Source organism: Serinus canaria, chromosome 10 (genome assembly GCF_022539315.1).
Source record: "Serinus canaria isolate serCan28SL12 chromosome 10, serCan2020, whole genome shotgun sequence".
Lineage (NCBI taxonomy): Eukaryota > Metazoa > Chordata > Aves > Passeriformes > Fringillidae > Serinus > Serinus canaria.
Window position 1 is genome coordinate 4,157,017 of NC_066324.1, and position 17,386 is coordinate 4,174,402.

The 17,386-nt window shown below is 41.2% G+C and overlaps 1 protein-coding gene across 2 annotated transcripts in view; it reads left to right on the forward strand.

Moving 5' to 3' along the window:
- The window catches only part of FAM169BP (Protein FAM169B), a 39,625-nt gene extending 31,409 nt beyond the window's left edge, over nt 1-8,216 (forward strand). For both annotated transcript variants that reach the window (XM_030228628.2, XM_030228629.2), the window contains exons 6-9: nt 1,050-1,232; nt 3,593-3,721; nt 6,364-6,434; nt 7,839-8,216. In XM_030228628.2, the coding sequence (XP_030084488.2) occupies nt 1,050-1,232; nt 3,593-3,721; nt 6,364-6,434; nt 7,839-8,060 (605 nt within the window). In that variant the 3' untranslated portion in view covers nt 8,061-8,216. The remainder of the gene's footprint in view (nt 1-1,049; nt 1,233-3,592; nt 3,722-6,363; nt 6,435-7,838) is intronic.
- Nucleotides 8,217-17,386: the final 9,170 nt, after the last annotated feature.

Genomic DNA, 17,386 nt, shown 5'->3' on the forward strand with positions numbered 1-17,386 from the left:
CCATTTTCTGGTATAAAGGCCTGGATATCCATTTGTATTTAACCTACCATGTGCTCAAAAGCAGCATGAAATCTTCATAAATATTTTCTAGAAATTAAACTAAATCCATGAGGTTTTTCTATGGGGACCTTCGCCTATATGTAGGTGGCTGAGGAACTGATGTTTGTTATTCATTTCAGAACTGAGTGCTTATGCTGTAAAGTAGTTTGAAGTTCTATTTTTAGGGCATTCTGCATGCAGCAATAGGACCCTAGGCTGGTGAGGATGAACATCAAAATTTTGGATGCTGAATGTCTGTTCTTAATCAATTCTCTCTTGACTCCAGTTTGAGTTTGCGATTTGTGATTGCAAAATAAATCCCTTGATTCTGTGTTTTGGGGTTATTTTGGACAATTTTCACTGAGAACTAGTTTTAATAGTTTGGAGGCTCATGCTTGTGTCTGTGTTTTGTCCACATGTAGAGCATTATGTCGTGACCCCGTGATTTCAGTTAACTGACTTAATGTGTTTGTTAGCAAGGAGTGTCCTTGAGTGAAACCCCTGGTTTAACACTGATAGTGGTAGTTCCAGTGATGGAGTAGAAGCACCTACATGTGTGATAAATTCTCACTCAGTAGAAATAGACTGACTTACAATGGAGCTCTTACAGTGCTTTCTTAAAATGCACCACTCAGTTGTTTTTTTAAAGAAGTATACTGACATTACCTTCAGAATATTTGTATCTCTTTGGTTTTAGACCATTTAAATCTTTGCAGTAAGCTTCCCTATATACATTGCCTGTGTACCAAGATAGTGTGATGAAGAATCAGAGTCTGGAAAAGACTCTGGTAAAACCTGTCAGCCACATTACACAGGTCCTCTCCATTTCATGGAAAAATCATCCTCCTGGAAAGTGTTTTACTGTCTGTGCAAATACACTTCAGCTAGGATCATCCTCACAGCCCATGGAAAGGTACCAGGGTGGCATGTGTGGCTGAAATCACACAACAGATAGGACAGCAATAGCAATTTTGTTTGTAAATGGATGTGTTTTTCCCTGCCTGTTTCAGGGAGCCTGTGTGGTGGTACAACCAGTCAGTGTTACCTGCTGCCAGTTTTGGATACTATATTTGTCCAGAGAAAGTACAGAAGAGGTGGCCTAGGGATGAAAATGTTGCATGATTTCTGTCAGTCTTTCCTGGCTGAGGATGCCTTGGGGATCAGCTGCCCTATTTCTGCTGCCATGTATCAAGGTAAATCCTTTGATGTGGACACGTTAGGTAAGGGTCATGTATAATGTATCATTTTCAATATGGTCTTGGGAAGATTGTTCTCACTCTGTAAGAGTTCAGTGCCCTTGTCTGAACCAAACTGTTGTTTGCCTGCACGGGTTCCTTTTCTGGAGCCATCTGGAATTTCCTGTGGAAAGGTAGGCCAATATTTATGTAAGACAACAAGAAGCACAAAACTCATGGTCCCTGTTTGACAGTTTGTGTTCCTAGAGCTGCTCTCTCTCAGAACTATGTCATTGCCCTAGACAGGGACTTACACATTTTATTTGACACCACAGGGAAAAGACTCATAAGATCTTGTCAAGCCCACACTGTGCACATAATGCTCTGGTAGATCTTGCATTTTTAGGAAATTACATTTAATAAGCCAAATACCCAGGCTCTACTCAGTCATATAGTTACGTCAGTACTTGTTTTGTATCAACTGTCTTTGAACATTTGTCACTTTTAAAAGATCACAAAGTAGTCCTATATCTTCTCTGTCTTCAGGTCAAAACTCTGGTTTTGCTAGTAAAATTCACAGAAAAAAAATCCATGCTCACGTTATTTATAAAAGTGTCTTCTTTAGAAAAGTACTTTTTTCTGAGGTTGCTCTCTGTGTGGTGCAGTCTTCACCATCATTTCTGGGGAGATGTTTTGATTGACTTACAGCTTTCCAGTTATTTTCTAATAAGTGTCAACAAAATTTATGCCCCATCTGTTTTTTCTCTTGGTTATTATGTGCCCTTAAATGTATTCAAAAGCACCCGAGCAGATACTGCTACTTCTGATTTCAGGAGGGAATAATATTGACAGTATTCCTTCTCTTCTCCCAATAATATCCATTTTTCCTTTGGCAGACCTCAGGGCTCTAGAAAGCCTGGAGGAAAAAGCTGCATTTCTTATGTGTTAACACTAGCAATATATTGGAAGACTGTGCTTTTGTCTCAATTAAGTTTAGAGCTAATAGTGAACAAATTTGACTTGCATCATGTTTTAATTAGGCTTACTTTTATAAAAATGCCAATACTGTTAGTTAAATTTTGAGCGTATTGAAGTCACTGTCTGTTTTTAATTTCATTGGAACCACATTTTCATGCTTTGACAAATGAATGCAACCTTTAAATCTCTGCACTGAAATCTCTGAAGCTGTGGACAGTTTATTTAACATGGATATGGTATTTAAGCTGCTGTAGAGGCCTAGAAGGTAGGAAAAAAGCTGTGTAGCAGATACCTAGATTCTAGTATATATGTTAGTTTTAGTAGCTTTTATTGGAATGATTAATTTAGTCTGGATATCCTTGGATAAAATTAATGTCTACGATCTGCTCATTAGTGTAAGGCAAATGTTTACATACCAGAATTAGGGTTTTTGTTTCGACACCCCATTGTTAAACTCAACTGAATGTTGAAGATAAATGACCCATTCTGTAGCATGATGAACTACAAGGGACTGAGAATGACAGTAATTTCATTGTTTACAGATCACTATCTTAGAGCAGTTGATGCAACTGATAAAATGGTGGTTAAGGGAAGGTGAAAAATGCCCTTTAAATGTTTTGAACTGTTTGTTCTTGACCTCCTCTTGACACTTCACACATCCTAAGGATGCCAGTAAATAGAACATACTTCAGTTTGATAACATAAGCACACCTAAATTTGATTGTTTATCTAAATTTTGGATGGTCAGTGTGTACTGACAGTGGTAGGAATCTGTGGCAATATGGTTTATAAAGGTGATTGTACATCTGTCACATGTATCCTGTAATTTTTCTGTTGGTTCTTCCCATTTCTTCTTTTCCACATCCAAAGAAATAAATGAACCTAACAATGGTGCATAGGGGTAGCAGTAGTGAAAAGGAGGGTGATTTTGGCCCAAAAGCAAACTGAAGCAGAGCTTTTTTTTATAAACAGAAATTGAAGTAGCATTCTGAATGGCCAAAGCTGGAAGATAGAGGAGCACCTTTCCTTTTAGTGTAGTTGGGGTAAAAAACCCCACACTGCCATGAAACCCACTGAGTGGCTGGACATTGTTCTGTGCAGCAGTGCCAGTAGAAGGTGCTCAGCAAATCATTTCAAGTCTTTTATTTCTGTGCTCACAAGGAAATAATCTAGACTGAAGCAGATGGCAAGGTGCACTCATGAGTGTTTAGGCCATTTCACATAGACTTTTCCTAAAAGTTCTAGCTAAAACAAAGAGGAGGAAGATGAGAAGGGAGAAGAAAGATTTCTAAAGGAACTAATGAAAGTAGGTCTGAGAGAATTTCTGGGATAGAACATTCTCCCTCTTCCAATGTACTTTTCACTCATTCATACTTTTACCCCTTGGTTTCTCCTTTCAGTATGCCAGAAATTCCTGCAGGCTCATCCTGAGGAGCAGAAGCGACTGTGGGAAGTGGAAGCACCAGGAGATTGGAGCCAGCGACTGAATATCTGGTTAAAAATTCAGATGGAGTCATCCCCTTCAGGAAGTGAGTTAAAACAGGCAGTGTGAACTTGTCTGTGTTATAGTTCTATAAAGATAAGAAATGTAACCAAGGGTTAGGTAGTGATAATGGAGAGGTGATGTCTCTGTTGTTTGCACATGGAGGAACTATTGAGTGTGCAGTCCAGTTTCCTCATCTTTTCACAGTAAACAGGACAATTCTTAGAAATTATGAGGTAATGAAATGGAACCGCAGAGCATCTGAGAGATCCTGAACAAAGCACAGCCTTGGCATAAAGTGGCTGGGACTACTGTTGCAGTGCACTTAGAGCAGGGTAGAAGTTAGCCCAAAAAAATCCCTGTTGCACAACACATTGTCTGGGTTATAGACAGGGGTTTGTTTCTCTGAAATTGTTATAAAGAAAAAATTTGTATGGCCAGTGGGCAGTGTGTTTAATTACCTTCAGTTGCTGCCAATACCATTCTTGGATGGAAACACAAAGGTTTTCATTATGGGTTTTGGAAGATTCCAAGTACTCTCCTACAGGGTAAATCCTTTTTGCTGGGAGCATTTTCTCCCTGCTTCGCAAACGATAGCAACAGAATGGGGAAACCTTTTGACAGTTCATATGGGGATCTCGTTGATGTAATCTGTTCAGGTGGCTGGAGGACCCAGGCAGGCCCCTCTGCTGCCTGCCCACAAGCTGTGATAAGCACTGGGTTCCAAAAACAGGGCACACATTGTCTCTTTCTGGAAGTGCAGCAAATTTCTCCCATGCCTTCCCACATCCATCCTGCTCTGTTTTGGCTCGGGAACCTTCTGTTGAGACACCACGTTTCATCTTGTCTGCAGCACCCACAGGAGAGTTAAGTCAGACTTTAGCCCTAGGCTGGGTTCCTCTGAAGCCATTATATCTGTGTTCCTCGTGCTTTAAACCAGCAAAACCTTTAATCTTGCTAAGTGAAGTTTATTAATGGCAACTGAACAGAACTACGATCAGATCAAAACTCAGCAGATCCTGAGGGAGAGGATGCTTTCTTTTTTCTTTCTTCTTTTTGCCATCTTCTAGAAAAAACAAATAGATGAATGACCCAAAGAATGGGGAAATATCATTCCACCAGAATTGCTGTCAGTAAAAAATACACATGAGGCTGGGGAGCTGCCTTGACTGCAGCTTTCCACTACCTAAAGGGGGACATTAAGAAAGATGGGGATAAAGATTTTAGCTGGACCTGTTGCAACAGGACATGGGGCGATGATTTTAAACTAAAAGAGGATAGATTTAGGCTAGATATAAGGAAATAAATTTTTACTATGAGGGTGTTTAGGCCCTGGTACTGGGTGCCCAGAGAAGCTGTGGCAGCCCCATCCCTGGAAGTGTGCAAGGTCAGGTTGGATGGGGCTCAGAGCAATGTAGTCTTGTAGAAGATGTCCCTGCTCATTGCTGGGGATTGGATTAGATGACCTTTAAAAGTCTCTTCCAATCCAAACTATTCTATGATGCCATGACTCTATCTTTAGGGGTGTCTCTTGGGAATAATGTCTTCATTCCTACTTTCTCTGTTATGCAGAAAGCAAAACACAATGTAATTCAATATTGTCAGCTCCAATCAGGATCTATGGCAACAACTGTGAAAATAGACAAGTCTTATTCTGCTCTGATTTCTTAGATTCGTGTTGACATTTGCAATGCTGTGCAATGCTGTGTTTTGGAACAAAATTACTGAGAAGAAAAATTGAATATTTTGCTCATATTATGGGCTTTTCTCCCCACACCAATACTCAGGATTGAATACCATTAATGTTCTTGTAGGAATTCTACAGTCATACATATTCCAAAACAGGTTTCTGTAATCTTGAGGTCAGAATATTCAATTTTGCAAGGTGGTGTGGCTGCATCTAGTGGCAGTTCATATAAACTGCAGCCCTCTGCTGCAGCTGATTCTTCAGTTTGGATCTGCACTGATACATAGGCATGTACACACACACACATTTCTGTCTGCACCTATATCTATAAAAATCAAGCTTTTTAGCATATTGTTGCACATAGCTGCAGTCATTCATTCTGAATTAATTCTTATTGTTTGAAAAATGTAGGAGATTTAGTTTCATCAAATTAGTCTCAGCAACAGGAACATGGTGACATTTCTCTTCTGGGGCTGATTGGAGGAACAGAAATCATTTCACATGGTTTGGTCGTGGTTGCTAAATCTCCCAGGCAGTGAATGAAGCTGTTTGGAAGTAGTTTAGTAATATCCATAAAGCATGTAAATGTGAAGCTAATGCAGAACCAAGCAGGCTGAGAAGAATTAAAATAAATTTCAAGTGATTGCATATAATTCTTTTTTAGAATTGGTCAGAGTACCTGTATTTTCTGGAGAAATGGATATGGGTTTTCTGGGTGTAAGAGGAGAACAGATTATCCATTTAGCAGAACTTTCAAGATCCACAGACAGTTTGTTTCTAGTATAGTTGTTCACCTTAGGTTTTTGTGGGCATGTCATGGGGCACTCTGGTTTGGTTAATTAACAAAAACAAAGAAAGAGGGAGAGTAAGTAAGAGTCAGGGGGCTTTTGCTTCTTCTTTTTTTTTTTTTTTTTTTAAGTGCAAATAGCCATGGGAGCATGATAATGTTTTTTTCCTTTTTAATCTCTTTCTGGGGCAAAATATTTCCCCAATTTCTCCAGAAGCTGAAGTGGGCTCTTGTATGGAGAAGACTCCAAGTACTGAACCCAGACATTTAGACCAGATGAATAAGGTACAGTAACTAATATGCCATCTTATGATCTTGTTTTTCATTGATGGCTTTCTCCCTTTCTAAACAGTCATGTACCTATGGCAGTAAAATGAAACAAAGGAAAACACCTTACAATCAATAACAGCAATAATGCAGAATCATCACTGACTCTTCTGTGTTACCTATGGAAGATAAAACAGCAGCGATTGTAACAAGCAATACAATCTTTGATAAAATCAAGGGTGAACACACTGCATCTTCTCTATCCACAAACAGGTGTTTGTCGTTGTTTCATCACAGCTGTTTTAGTTGGAGTTGTTTTTATCTCTTGAAAGAAAACAACTTACAATCTTGCAACACAGAAAAGTAGTATTTGACTGTCTTAGATTGCACTGCAAGATGTAACCAGGTGTATTCTATCAACATCTGTTAAAACCAGGTGGGGCAGTTTTCCTTTATCTCTTGCATGACCCATCGTCCCTCCAGGACATATCTTCTGTTAATGGCCCATTTAGCCTCTCTGCATGACTGATAAGATTTCATCATCCCATTGGGAGATGCTCTGCCCAGGGGGAGGAGCCGAGCATTCCCTTCTGGATATAATCTGACCCCTGGCTGGGGAGATGGTGGAGTCACCATCCCTGGATGTGTTCGAAAAAAGACTGGGTGTGGCACTCAGTGCCATGGTTTGGGTTGGGTTGGACTTGATGATCCTGAAGATCTCTTCCAGCCCAGTGAGTCTGTGAATTCTGTTTTTGCATATGGAATAACTTTCTGAACTCCACTTGTGATCTTTTCTGTGCAGGAGCTTGAGTGTGATTTCAGAGTGAGTATGCCTAACTCTTTATTGTCCTAATTATTTTATCTCACTGCTGAGCTGCAGATCTGGCTGTGTCTAGCTTTTTTTAGCACCTAGGCCTAAAACAGGCAGTGAGGTTTAAATGAAACCTAAGCCATGTATCTGAGAAAACAAATCACAGGAATGAAGCTTTTTCAAGTAATAGAGAAAAAGGCGAGATGAGTGGAATCAAAACAGGGAGCTGCAGGGGTTGTTTCCCCAGCACATTTTGGTTGCCACACAATTAATTCCGTTTGTTTCCTTCAGCCCTGAGTGTCCCAGGGGAGCTGAGATGGCTCCAGCCCCTTGTGGTGCACGCTCTTGTTGTGTGCTGTGGCCACGGCTTCAGAGCCCACCCAGCCAGATCAAGGCTTCCTGTGCTCCCAGTTTTCCTTATGCTGACACTTTGGGAAGGCAGGCAGAGCAGCAGGAATGAAGCTGTTCTAGACAAAAAATGCAGCTGAGTTTCTTGCCTTGCACATTTATGGCAGCCGTGGTCGACAGAAGTGTTTGACATTAGGATCAAGTCACTGTTTATTTTGTTTGTGTATAATTTGCTGTTCCTTCTGTCTTGGCTCTAATTTCAGGGTGTTGACTGCCTTCCTGGAGTTGGGCAAGTGGCAGGAGATGCCATGGAGAAGAAAGATGACACAACAGCAGCAGGGACTCTCAACTCACAAGGTCCTGAAGAGGAGAATTTGGAACAAAGTGCAGGGGATGCTCAGCAACGTAAAGGACTCAGGAAAAGAGAAGGTCCTGGGGACTTATATGGAGACAAGGCCACCAAACAATTTAAAACTATACCATAAGTGCAATTTCAGAATCAGCGAAATTCAGTATGATCTTAGAAGTTGTAATTGACTGTTCTTAATTTGTTACAGTGGAGAAATTTCTCCAGGTATGATGACTTTTTTTTCCAGTACACGTTCTTCATTTTATGTTTTGCTTTAAATAAAGCTTTTGTTTACTAAGTGTGCTTTTTTTTCTTCTCACCAAGTAATTAAGTAGTAGCTGAGCCTAGTTATTTCCCTGCTCTGAAAAGATTTTATTGGATTGCATGAGGTGTCCAAAGGGGAATAATTGGAGGGCTTGTAGGTACTGATGTAAGAAGATATTTCTATGGAAACCACATCCTGCATTATGGAAGAGAGATACCACAACACACGTTGGTATCAGAATGACAGTTGTAACCTTCCTTTCAGAGGGAACAATTGATCTTGAATTGCTTTCATTTGAGCTTTTCTAGCAGAAAAATCTGCCTTAAACCCTGTGGTGGACAGGATGGCACACAAAGGCCATTCATGCAGAAAAAGTTTGGTGCAGAGAAGAAGAGTGAACAAGCTACAGGCATTAAACTGCCTTTCAGTTCAGGCACTGTGATAATTCTGTGTGCAAGCTCAGGGTGTAGAACTTCATGTAGATTCCATATTGCATGTTTTATTTCCTGTAGGCTCTTTCCTTATGTTTGCATTCAATTAACTTGGAAATATAACATACTTCACTAGATCACCATGCTGTGGCTTGGTAAAGAAATTTTGCTCTTTTACCACAGGCTGGTTCTGTGTTAGATTTTTTTTTTTTTTTTTTTTTAGTGGGGAATTTCAAAAGCCTGAATGTTGTGTGTTGTGTTAATGAATTTCAGGTGAAACTCATAAGGATCAGATCTTTAGTCCAGTGGCAGAGAAGGCTTTGCAAAGAGGTGAACAGCAGGAGGGTCCTGATAATCCTGAACATATCCAGCAACCTGTAATTCTTAAGTGGCTGCCTTGGAACAAGGAGAGGTAGTTGTTTCTTTCCAGAAACTAATCCAGCATTTCCAGGGAGACAGATCTGTGGGCAGGCATTGTAGGTACACTGTAGAGATATATATTTTTTCCCTGTACAGCATAATTGCTTGCACATAGCCCAGTCACCCTGGTTTTGTTTAAGGTTGTGATTTAATGTAGCATTTATTCATGTATCCAAGTAACTCCTTCCCTGTTGAGCTGCTCTGTAAACCATATGCCTGAGACACAGTGAAATCAGACCTTCCTAAGCATCTCTTAAAAAAAAAAAAAAAAAAAAGGAAAAGAAATGCTATAATTGGAACTTACAAGTTTTTGCCAAGAGAATTAAAACACTGCCAGCCTTAATCATGTTGCTATGGTTCTCTTGTTGCAAAGAAAGTCATTTAGGACTAACTTTAAAGTCAGTTGATCTTAAGGTTGTTAAAAAGTCACCAAGAGTGTGCTGTGAAGACTTCTGGAAACTCCATGTGCTCCTGTGGAACAGCCTATATTCTTAATAAAGGTATGGTTAAATGCATGCTTTAAAAAAAAATTGTGAAGAGTTGCAATACCAGTTGCTTTGAAATATGATAGAAAATTATTATATCTCTGCTCATGAAAGCTGATCTGGACTTGCAGTGGCCTGGCAAACTGAACTCATGTCCAATTTGCTCTTTATATTATAATGGCAGAGTAAGGAAAACTGGGGTTGTTCCAGCAAGTGAGGAACATTAAGAATTTTAATCTGAATTAAGTCTTTCAATGAAATTTTATCTAAGAAGGCCCCAGGAAACTCTAAATGAATTTATATGAGTATAAAGGGGAAATATAGGGTACTGTCTGGAATGGGCAGATGAATAATTAGATTAAATCCTTTCCATATCTGGGGATACTTTTATTTAGAAGGTAAAACCATCAATTTTTCAAAATTCCCAAAATGAATTTCTGTTTCACCTGTCAGCCAGTGATCCACAGCTATGTTAGCAACCCCTTCTGGCTGTTCTCACAGAAAAGTTGCTTCTTTCCTCTATGTATGAACCTCCTTCCTTGATTTTGTTTAGGTTTTTGTTTTCCAAGTATCTCTTTGTGTTTTAAGTATCAGGAATCCTCATGATGACAGCTGAGGTAAGTAAAGGTGCATTTGCTGAGGTTGTGGTGGCAGGTGCTTGGTTCTCTCTAAACAAACAGAGATCATCCTTCTCATCAAAACTTGTGACAGTTAGAGCCAGGAATTCTGAGGTCCTACTTAACTGTACTAAATTCCATGGCTACAGGTTCCAGGAGGGCAGAGGCTTCTTCCATGTTATTTCAGAAATGCTGATTTACAGAATAATTAGTCTGAATATTGATTTTGTTTGCATTTTTTTTTTAAGTTATATTAGTGCCTTATGGTATCTGATTAATGCAGATGCTTGGACCTTCAACTCATTCGTAGCAGTCTGAAGCACTACATGATGAGATCAGAAGAATCCTAAGAGAGTCTGAAGCAGAAACAAATTAAATATTTTCACTGTCTTAATAGAACAGAGTAGAAAAACCACACCTAATAGCATAAACACATTTTTTTCTTTCAGTGGAAGATCTTTTATTTAAAACAAATCTGCATTTACGTAGGGATAGGACTGTTTCAGTGTGCTGAAAAAGTTGGCAAAGGCTTGGAAGAGCATTCCAGTTTTTGGAGGAGACTTTGGTCATGATGAGACATGGTGCTGGTTCTGCTCAGGAGACAAGGAGGTGAGTGAGAGAGGGGTAGCAGATCTGCAGAGAGGGAGTTAGTGTCTATGGTTCTTACAAGCAGAGACACTGAAGTCTGGTCTGCAAATAAGATGTTAAACATCAAAATTAATGTTAGCAGTCATCTGGTGGGTATGTGCCAACTGAAAAAAGGATTTGATTTGCTCTCAAGACAAGTAAACATATGGATTTTAAGGCTAGAAATTTCATTAGGTTAATCTGTCATGTTTCACATAATGTAAGCCAGACAATTTCATGCATGGTTGCTGTGTCAAAAAATCATTGGTTTTGGTTGAAACAATCCATTTTTTAGTGGGATTGTTTTGATTTGGCAGTTTTGATTTTGAGATGTGGCAGATTTTCCACTGCCCAACGTTTGTTGGCAAGTTGTTCTAAAGTTTTTGTCTTTACAAGTGCATCCAGGTTCTTTAGTCTGAATTAATTTTGTTTCAGCTTCCTGTGATGGATTTTGGTTTTCTGTTTAACACTGAGCTGTGGCTCTGGTACTGTCAAGATGCTTTCAGATGTGGGGATGGAGACCTTGTGGTCTGTCATGACATCAGTGAACAGCCCTGGTTTTTGGATCTGCCTCTGTGAGGCAGCTTTTCCTGACCTTGCTGTATGCTTCTTAACCTTTCAGATAGATTTTGAATTTTTCAAATTCATTTTAGAAGCAGAAACATCATCAGAGCCCCCGCCCTGGTCCCGGTCACGCTGAGTGACGCGGGACTGCCGTGACCTGTGGTTGTAAATCATCACTGAAGTCTTTTGTGCTTTTGGATGACCAAGCCCTTGGTAAGGTCATAACTGGTAAAACTTAACCAGTCTGTTTTGATGCCTGGTTTGTGATATCTGCACAGAAAATGCAGCCTTTCACTGTCCCCCATCTCAGTACCACGAGATGGCACCATTACACAGCGGAACTTTGGCGTCATCTCTCAGGGCTGGAGACCCTGCCCGGGGTTTGAATGCATCCAGGCTTGGCTTGGCTGCCTCGGGAAGGAGGATGGGGATGTGGTAAAGCTTGTCCTGTGTTTGTCATTCGGGCTCATTTGTCTCCAGTGGGCTCCAGGATGATTTTTTTCAAATATTTCTAAAGTCCAGGTGAGGTCAGAGTAGCACAAAATGCAAATTGCACCCAGTTTTTGCCCCTTTATACTCTTGTCTCATCAGGAACCCTGGGTGTGACTTTCTATGTTGTATCTCATTGTTTCCCAGCAGGTGATTCTGGCTCTGTTGTGCAAAATTTTTGGATGTTTGGGAATAGAAATGAACACTCAGTAACTGCTTTGACTTGTATGAGTAGATTCTGAGAAGTGAACCATCCAAAAGTCTGACAAACAAGTGGGTGCCAAATCATAGATGTTCATATTCACGTTTTAGTGTCCTTTCCTATGGATGAAGAAGGGAGGGGACAGCCTAAACTTCATCTACCTTGATACTTCTTAACACTTGCATATTAAGGATGTTGCAGAAAAAGGGGAAAGTAAGGTGTCCAAATTGTTTTATCAACTTTGTTGCTCAACTGCATAAACAAAGAATGCAGCTCTCTGTAGTTCATTGTTTGTTACTGTCTTTATGTCCTTTATGTATTTCTTGTTACAGATGAGAATGCAATAAAATTAAAGTACATGGGAAACCAAATTAGGAGTTTGTAATTAGCCTGCTTTGCTATTTGTTTCCTCTTGCAGTCCAACTTGATGGTAAAGTCACAGTTTAATCTCCTCTGTTTGCATTAGGCTTTATTGACTTTATCTTTTTTGAAGGTTGTTGGGGTTTTTTTTTAAGAAGTGTTTTTGGTTTTAATTTAAACTGAAGGCTCCATTTTTGGAAGATCAATAAACTCCATCTGGAAGAATTCTTTTCTTCCAGCCACCTGACACTTAGATGAAGTTGAACTTTTTTGTTTTTTTGCATTCTCAGGGAGGAGATCAGAGGTTGCATTCACCATGATGAGAGCATTTGGGGATGTCGGCATTCATTCACCAACACTGGATTTGTAAATTAATAGCTTGGCCTCTCTGGACTGTGGTATGTTAAAGGTCAGTGACCATGAGAGGAGAAACACTTCAGAGCTGTGTGTGCCCTCTGGTCAGCACAGTGGCCTTGGCTTAATGGCTTTAATTTCATGCTGCTTTTAAAAGATACAGATGTGCAGCATACCTTCAATCCTCCTACCTGGAACCAGTAATCTTGTCCCAGCTTTCTGCAAGGAGTGGGGAGGGAGAACACAGAAACCCTTCCTAAAAGGATTAGTTGAACTGACTAATTTTCTGAGTTTCTCCTTGCGTGGCATGTCCCCTCTGGTTCAAACCTCTGATAAGTATCTTAACCAAGATGCCTTTTGGTAAATGCTGTCTTCAAGCCTCATGATATAAAAGAGCCTTCTGATTCCCCCGCCCTCTCCAGATCTTGGGGCTGGTTCAATCTTTTTTAAAGCTATTTCTCTTGTGCTGCATGCAGAGCCCATCTGCTGTAATACAGACTGAAATGCTGCTTTTATCCTTGTTTGCGTAGAAGGTTGATGGGTAAATCAATTGGAGTGAAAGACGCATTGTCCCTCTTTGCTCTATGTCACAAGCACAAATATCTTCCTTTTAAAGTGTCTCTTGGCAGAAGCCAAAGCCTTTGGCACAAGCCACCTCTGCTAGTTTGACCCCTTTTGTGCATCTGGGATGGAGGAGCAGCTCTGAGAAGCACAGAACAAAACCAGCAAAATAGCAAGAGAAAAGGTCAAGAAGGGGGTCTTGCTCCCTGTAGACATCAGAAGTTTCTGCAAGATGATATTTAGCATGTCCTGCCTGAACAGTTAAGGCATCAAAGACATGAGCACTTGGATAGGTAATATCCTCATGAGTTGTCAAATAGATTGCAAAGCACGTTGCTCTGCCATGCTGGGCATGGGAGGGAGGGACCTTATGTCTTTCTAGTCATTGAGGTAACTGAGACTGAGAGCTTCAGAGAGCCTTTGCTTCCACAGATGGATATTCCATGCTGTGCTCTGTCCTTGCCTGGCTTTTGACTTACAGGCCCAAGCTCACAGAGTGGTGCTGTGGGCCTACAGAGGAAGGGGAAGGCAGATTTCTACCAAAGACAGAGCTGACATCAGTTCCCAGCAATAGAAGTGCTTGATTTTTGCCTCTGTATTTTTGCCTGGTTGCAGCCTTGCAGTGACTTACTCTCAGACCAGTCAGTCTCTTTGATGCAGTGTAATTACAGTGGCAGAAATGATTCCAGCAATGGATCTGAAGGGGAGGTAACACATATGTGGACAGTTCACCTCTCAACATAGAGGGGTCAGGACAACCAATATTACCCGTCCTAGTCAAAGGAAAAGGTCATTGGTATTAGAAATCCAGGAGGCAGACAGAATCCTATTGCTCAGGACCTGGAAATTCAGGGAAATACAAGCCTGGTAGCTTTGATACTGGATTATTCCCTGTATTTATGGCAGTGGATTGATGTAGCTGATCGGAAAGAATCCTCTCTACCAAATCCCATGGTTGAACCCCTGCCCAGGACAATGAGCTCACATGGTGGTGGCATGGACTGAGCTGTGTTCTTCACTGTTGTTACAAATTTTTCACAGCCCCCTGGTTTTGTCTGTACTTTTTGCTGCTCAGGCACAGTTCTGCTCTCCCCTCTTGTACCCTGCTCAGGAGTTACACAGATCCTTAGAGCAGGCTGCTCTCCCTCACAGAATTGTCTGCAATTGATTCAAAATGACTTACCCGGGATTCACTTGTCCTAAAACATCAGCGTGGACTGACAGCTTTTATATTTATAAAGCCTGAGAAAAAGAAAGAAAACAAGGAAGCACAGAAGAGAGCCCTGTTGGTACAGGGACACACGACATAGTGCCAGTTTGGCTGAAGTCTTTTCCTGAATGCTGGAACTCATCCAGGGTGAAACTCACAGTGTTGCTGTGACTGATGCTGACCTTGCTTTTTCAGCAGCCATACCAGGACACATCAGTCCTGGCTGCTTGATCACAGCCTCTGGGTGGTTTGAGCCTTACCGTGTCCTGGCTGTGGATATTCCTGGGAGCCAGCATCCCACACTGTGCACTGCTGCCAAGGGAGCAGTTTGAACCCAGGGATGCTCAGGCTACAGTGAGTGGCCATCTAATAGCTCTACTTGTTGAAAAATACCAGTTGAATCTGTGGCTTCTGGTGCTGCGGACTGAACTGACTGGGAGGGAAAATTAGCCAGGGTGTATTTTAATTGTATTTATTAATTTCCTTTCAAGCTTCCTAGTCATTTGCAGAGGCATGGATGAGAGCTTCAGTGAGATGGTAGGTTAAGGAAGAGAGTGAGAAGGTTGGCTTGGAGAAAAGGGGGTGAGGAATTACAGTGCCTTTGTGTAAGTAAGTCTCTTTCTGCATCAAACTGTAGTTTTTGACCTTCCTAATTAATGTTGTTGTTTTTCTTCTTACTGAAGTGCAAGCGGTCCCAGGCTGACCTGTTGGTTCACAAGATAAAAGGGGTTAACTCATCAGAATGGAGATCCCCTCTATTGGCTTATCCAAATCTTTACTAAAAGTGTGATATCCATGAACACAAATAGAAAAATGCATCCAAGAATTATGTATGTAGGAGTTAAAAGGAGGGAGTGAAGAAAGGAAGAAAGTCTGTGTTGCTTTGAGGTTATTTTAAAAACTGAAACTGAATAGGTCAATACCCCTTAAGCTTTTTGGTCTTTAATTCTCTTAATGGTATGGCAGAAATCATTAATTGTATTATTAAAAAAGCTTTGAAGACTGTATTAATGTAATGTGACCTCGGATCAGTCAAGATCACATTTTCATTATGATTAAAAGATTCCTTGTCCTGAAACATTGATCTCATCTCCAGCTGGCTGTGTCAGCCAGAGAGGGGCTGGCTGCATGGCAGGGCAGTAGATGGCAATATTGCATTTCATTCTGCAGCTGCTCTGCGAGAAATGCTCACCTCAGAAAGGGGCCATGAACTTTTCCCCTCAGCTTCCAAGAGCACGTTTGCACTTACAGACTGCATTAAGTATTCCAGAAAGGAAATTATTCAAAATCCCATTTTGAACCCAAATTTCTTTAGTGACTGGATTGAAGTGCCTGAGCTACAAACTGCAGGATCCAGCCAGTCCTGATCCTGATTGTCAGCTCTGAGAATGGGCATTTGCATGTTAGGGACCATCAGCATTGTCTGTCCTGTGGCAGGGATTCAATGAGGCAGTATCTGACCCCTGGAAGTAACATCTCCCACTTAGATACTGTCATTTGTCTGGGATTTTGGTAAATTTTCAACCTTATGATATTTTTTTGATTCATCCTCCTTGTTGGTGACTGTCCCACCTTCTCAGTGAGTTTTTCACCTTTGCATCAAGGGATTGAAAGCTGAATCAACTCATTTGGTTTATATCACAACTGGGGAAGGTCAGAGAGCTTCGTAGCTCACATGTTGTTTTCCTTTCTGCTGTAATGTTTGGCCAGACCTTGCAGCAGGTCCTGGAGAGGAAGAGAAGAGCCACTTAGCAAAGAGCCAGGATGGAGGAAGGTGTGTGTTCCAGGGTCTTACACTGGCTGTGCTGTGCCCTAATGTGCTGTGCTGCTCAGTAGGCAGACAAAGATTTCAGAACGTGGGTGACATCTGGGGTCAGGGATTTATGAAAATGAAATTTGCTGTGGCAGCTCCAAGGTATGGAGTGTGTAAAGTGCTACTCCTTCCCTGTCCTGTGGGCATATGCCATGTGTCTCCACAGTCCTGGCAGGTACCAAGGTAACTGCCTTGCAACTCCCCACCACGCAGGGTGTTGCAGGATGCTGGTGCTCACTCCGAGTGATGGGAAGCAGAGGGGTGTGCTGGCTGGTGTTAAAGCCTCAGTGCTGCTGTCTTTTCTATAAATAACTGCTGTCTGCTGTAATTGGTCATATCACAGCCCATGGTGATCCTTTATATTATTGCTGGCTGCTGGAAAACTCCTGGAGGCGTAAAATAGATACCAGGAACTTCCTGCACCCAGCACTGCTTTTCCCCATGCAGCACAACAGGCTAGAACAGAAATAGTGTTTATCAGGAGCTGATGAAGAATTTTCTGCAGCAGGAAGGATGAGGAAAAAAAAAAAAGAAGAGATTGCACCTCTAAAATGATAGCAGCAGGTCATCTCTCCTGCAGGATATTGCTAGGTCTGTTGGAAAGAGAAAATCTTCCTAGGGTTTCTAGTGTGGAGCTGAATGGGTATTATTATTTGTCTGCAACTTAGGGGTATTTTTCAGCTCTCCATAAAATAACAGTGTCTTGCAAGAGATTGAAAACTAGAGAAAAATGTCAGTAGTTGACTTGTGTAGTGTGTGTGTGTGTGTTTATGTTTAAAATGTGTAGTGTGTTCCATCGTGAAGGGTTCAGAAACCTTTACAGACCAGGAATGCTCTGTGCCACCCTTCCTTAAATTCAGCCAGCTGTATTTGATGTGAAGCACAACACTGAGGTGACGCTGCCCAGCATCAGGAATTGATGTTTTTATTAAAGGAGGGCAGGAAGTGGTTTGAGTGGAAAGGGTTGAATTGCCAAGCTCAGCAGTGACCAGTTGAAATAGCCAGTGGCTCTAAGGCCATCAGGTGAGTGTGGGTTGTGTGTTCCCACTCTCCTAATTTCCCCC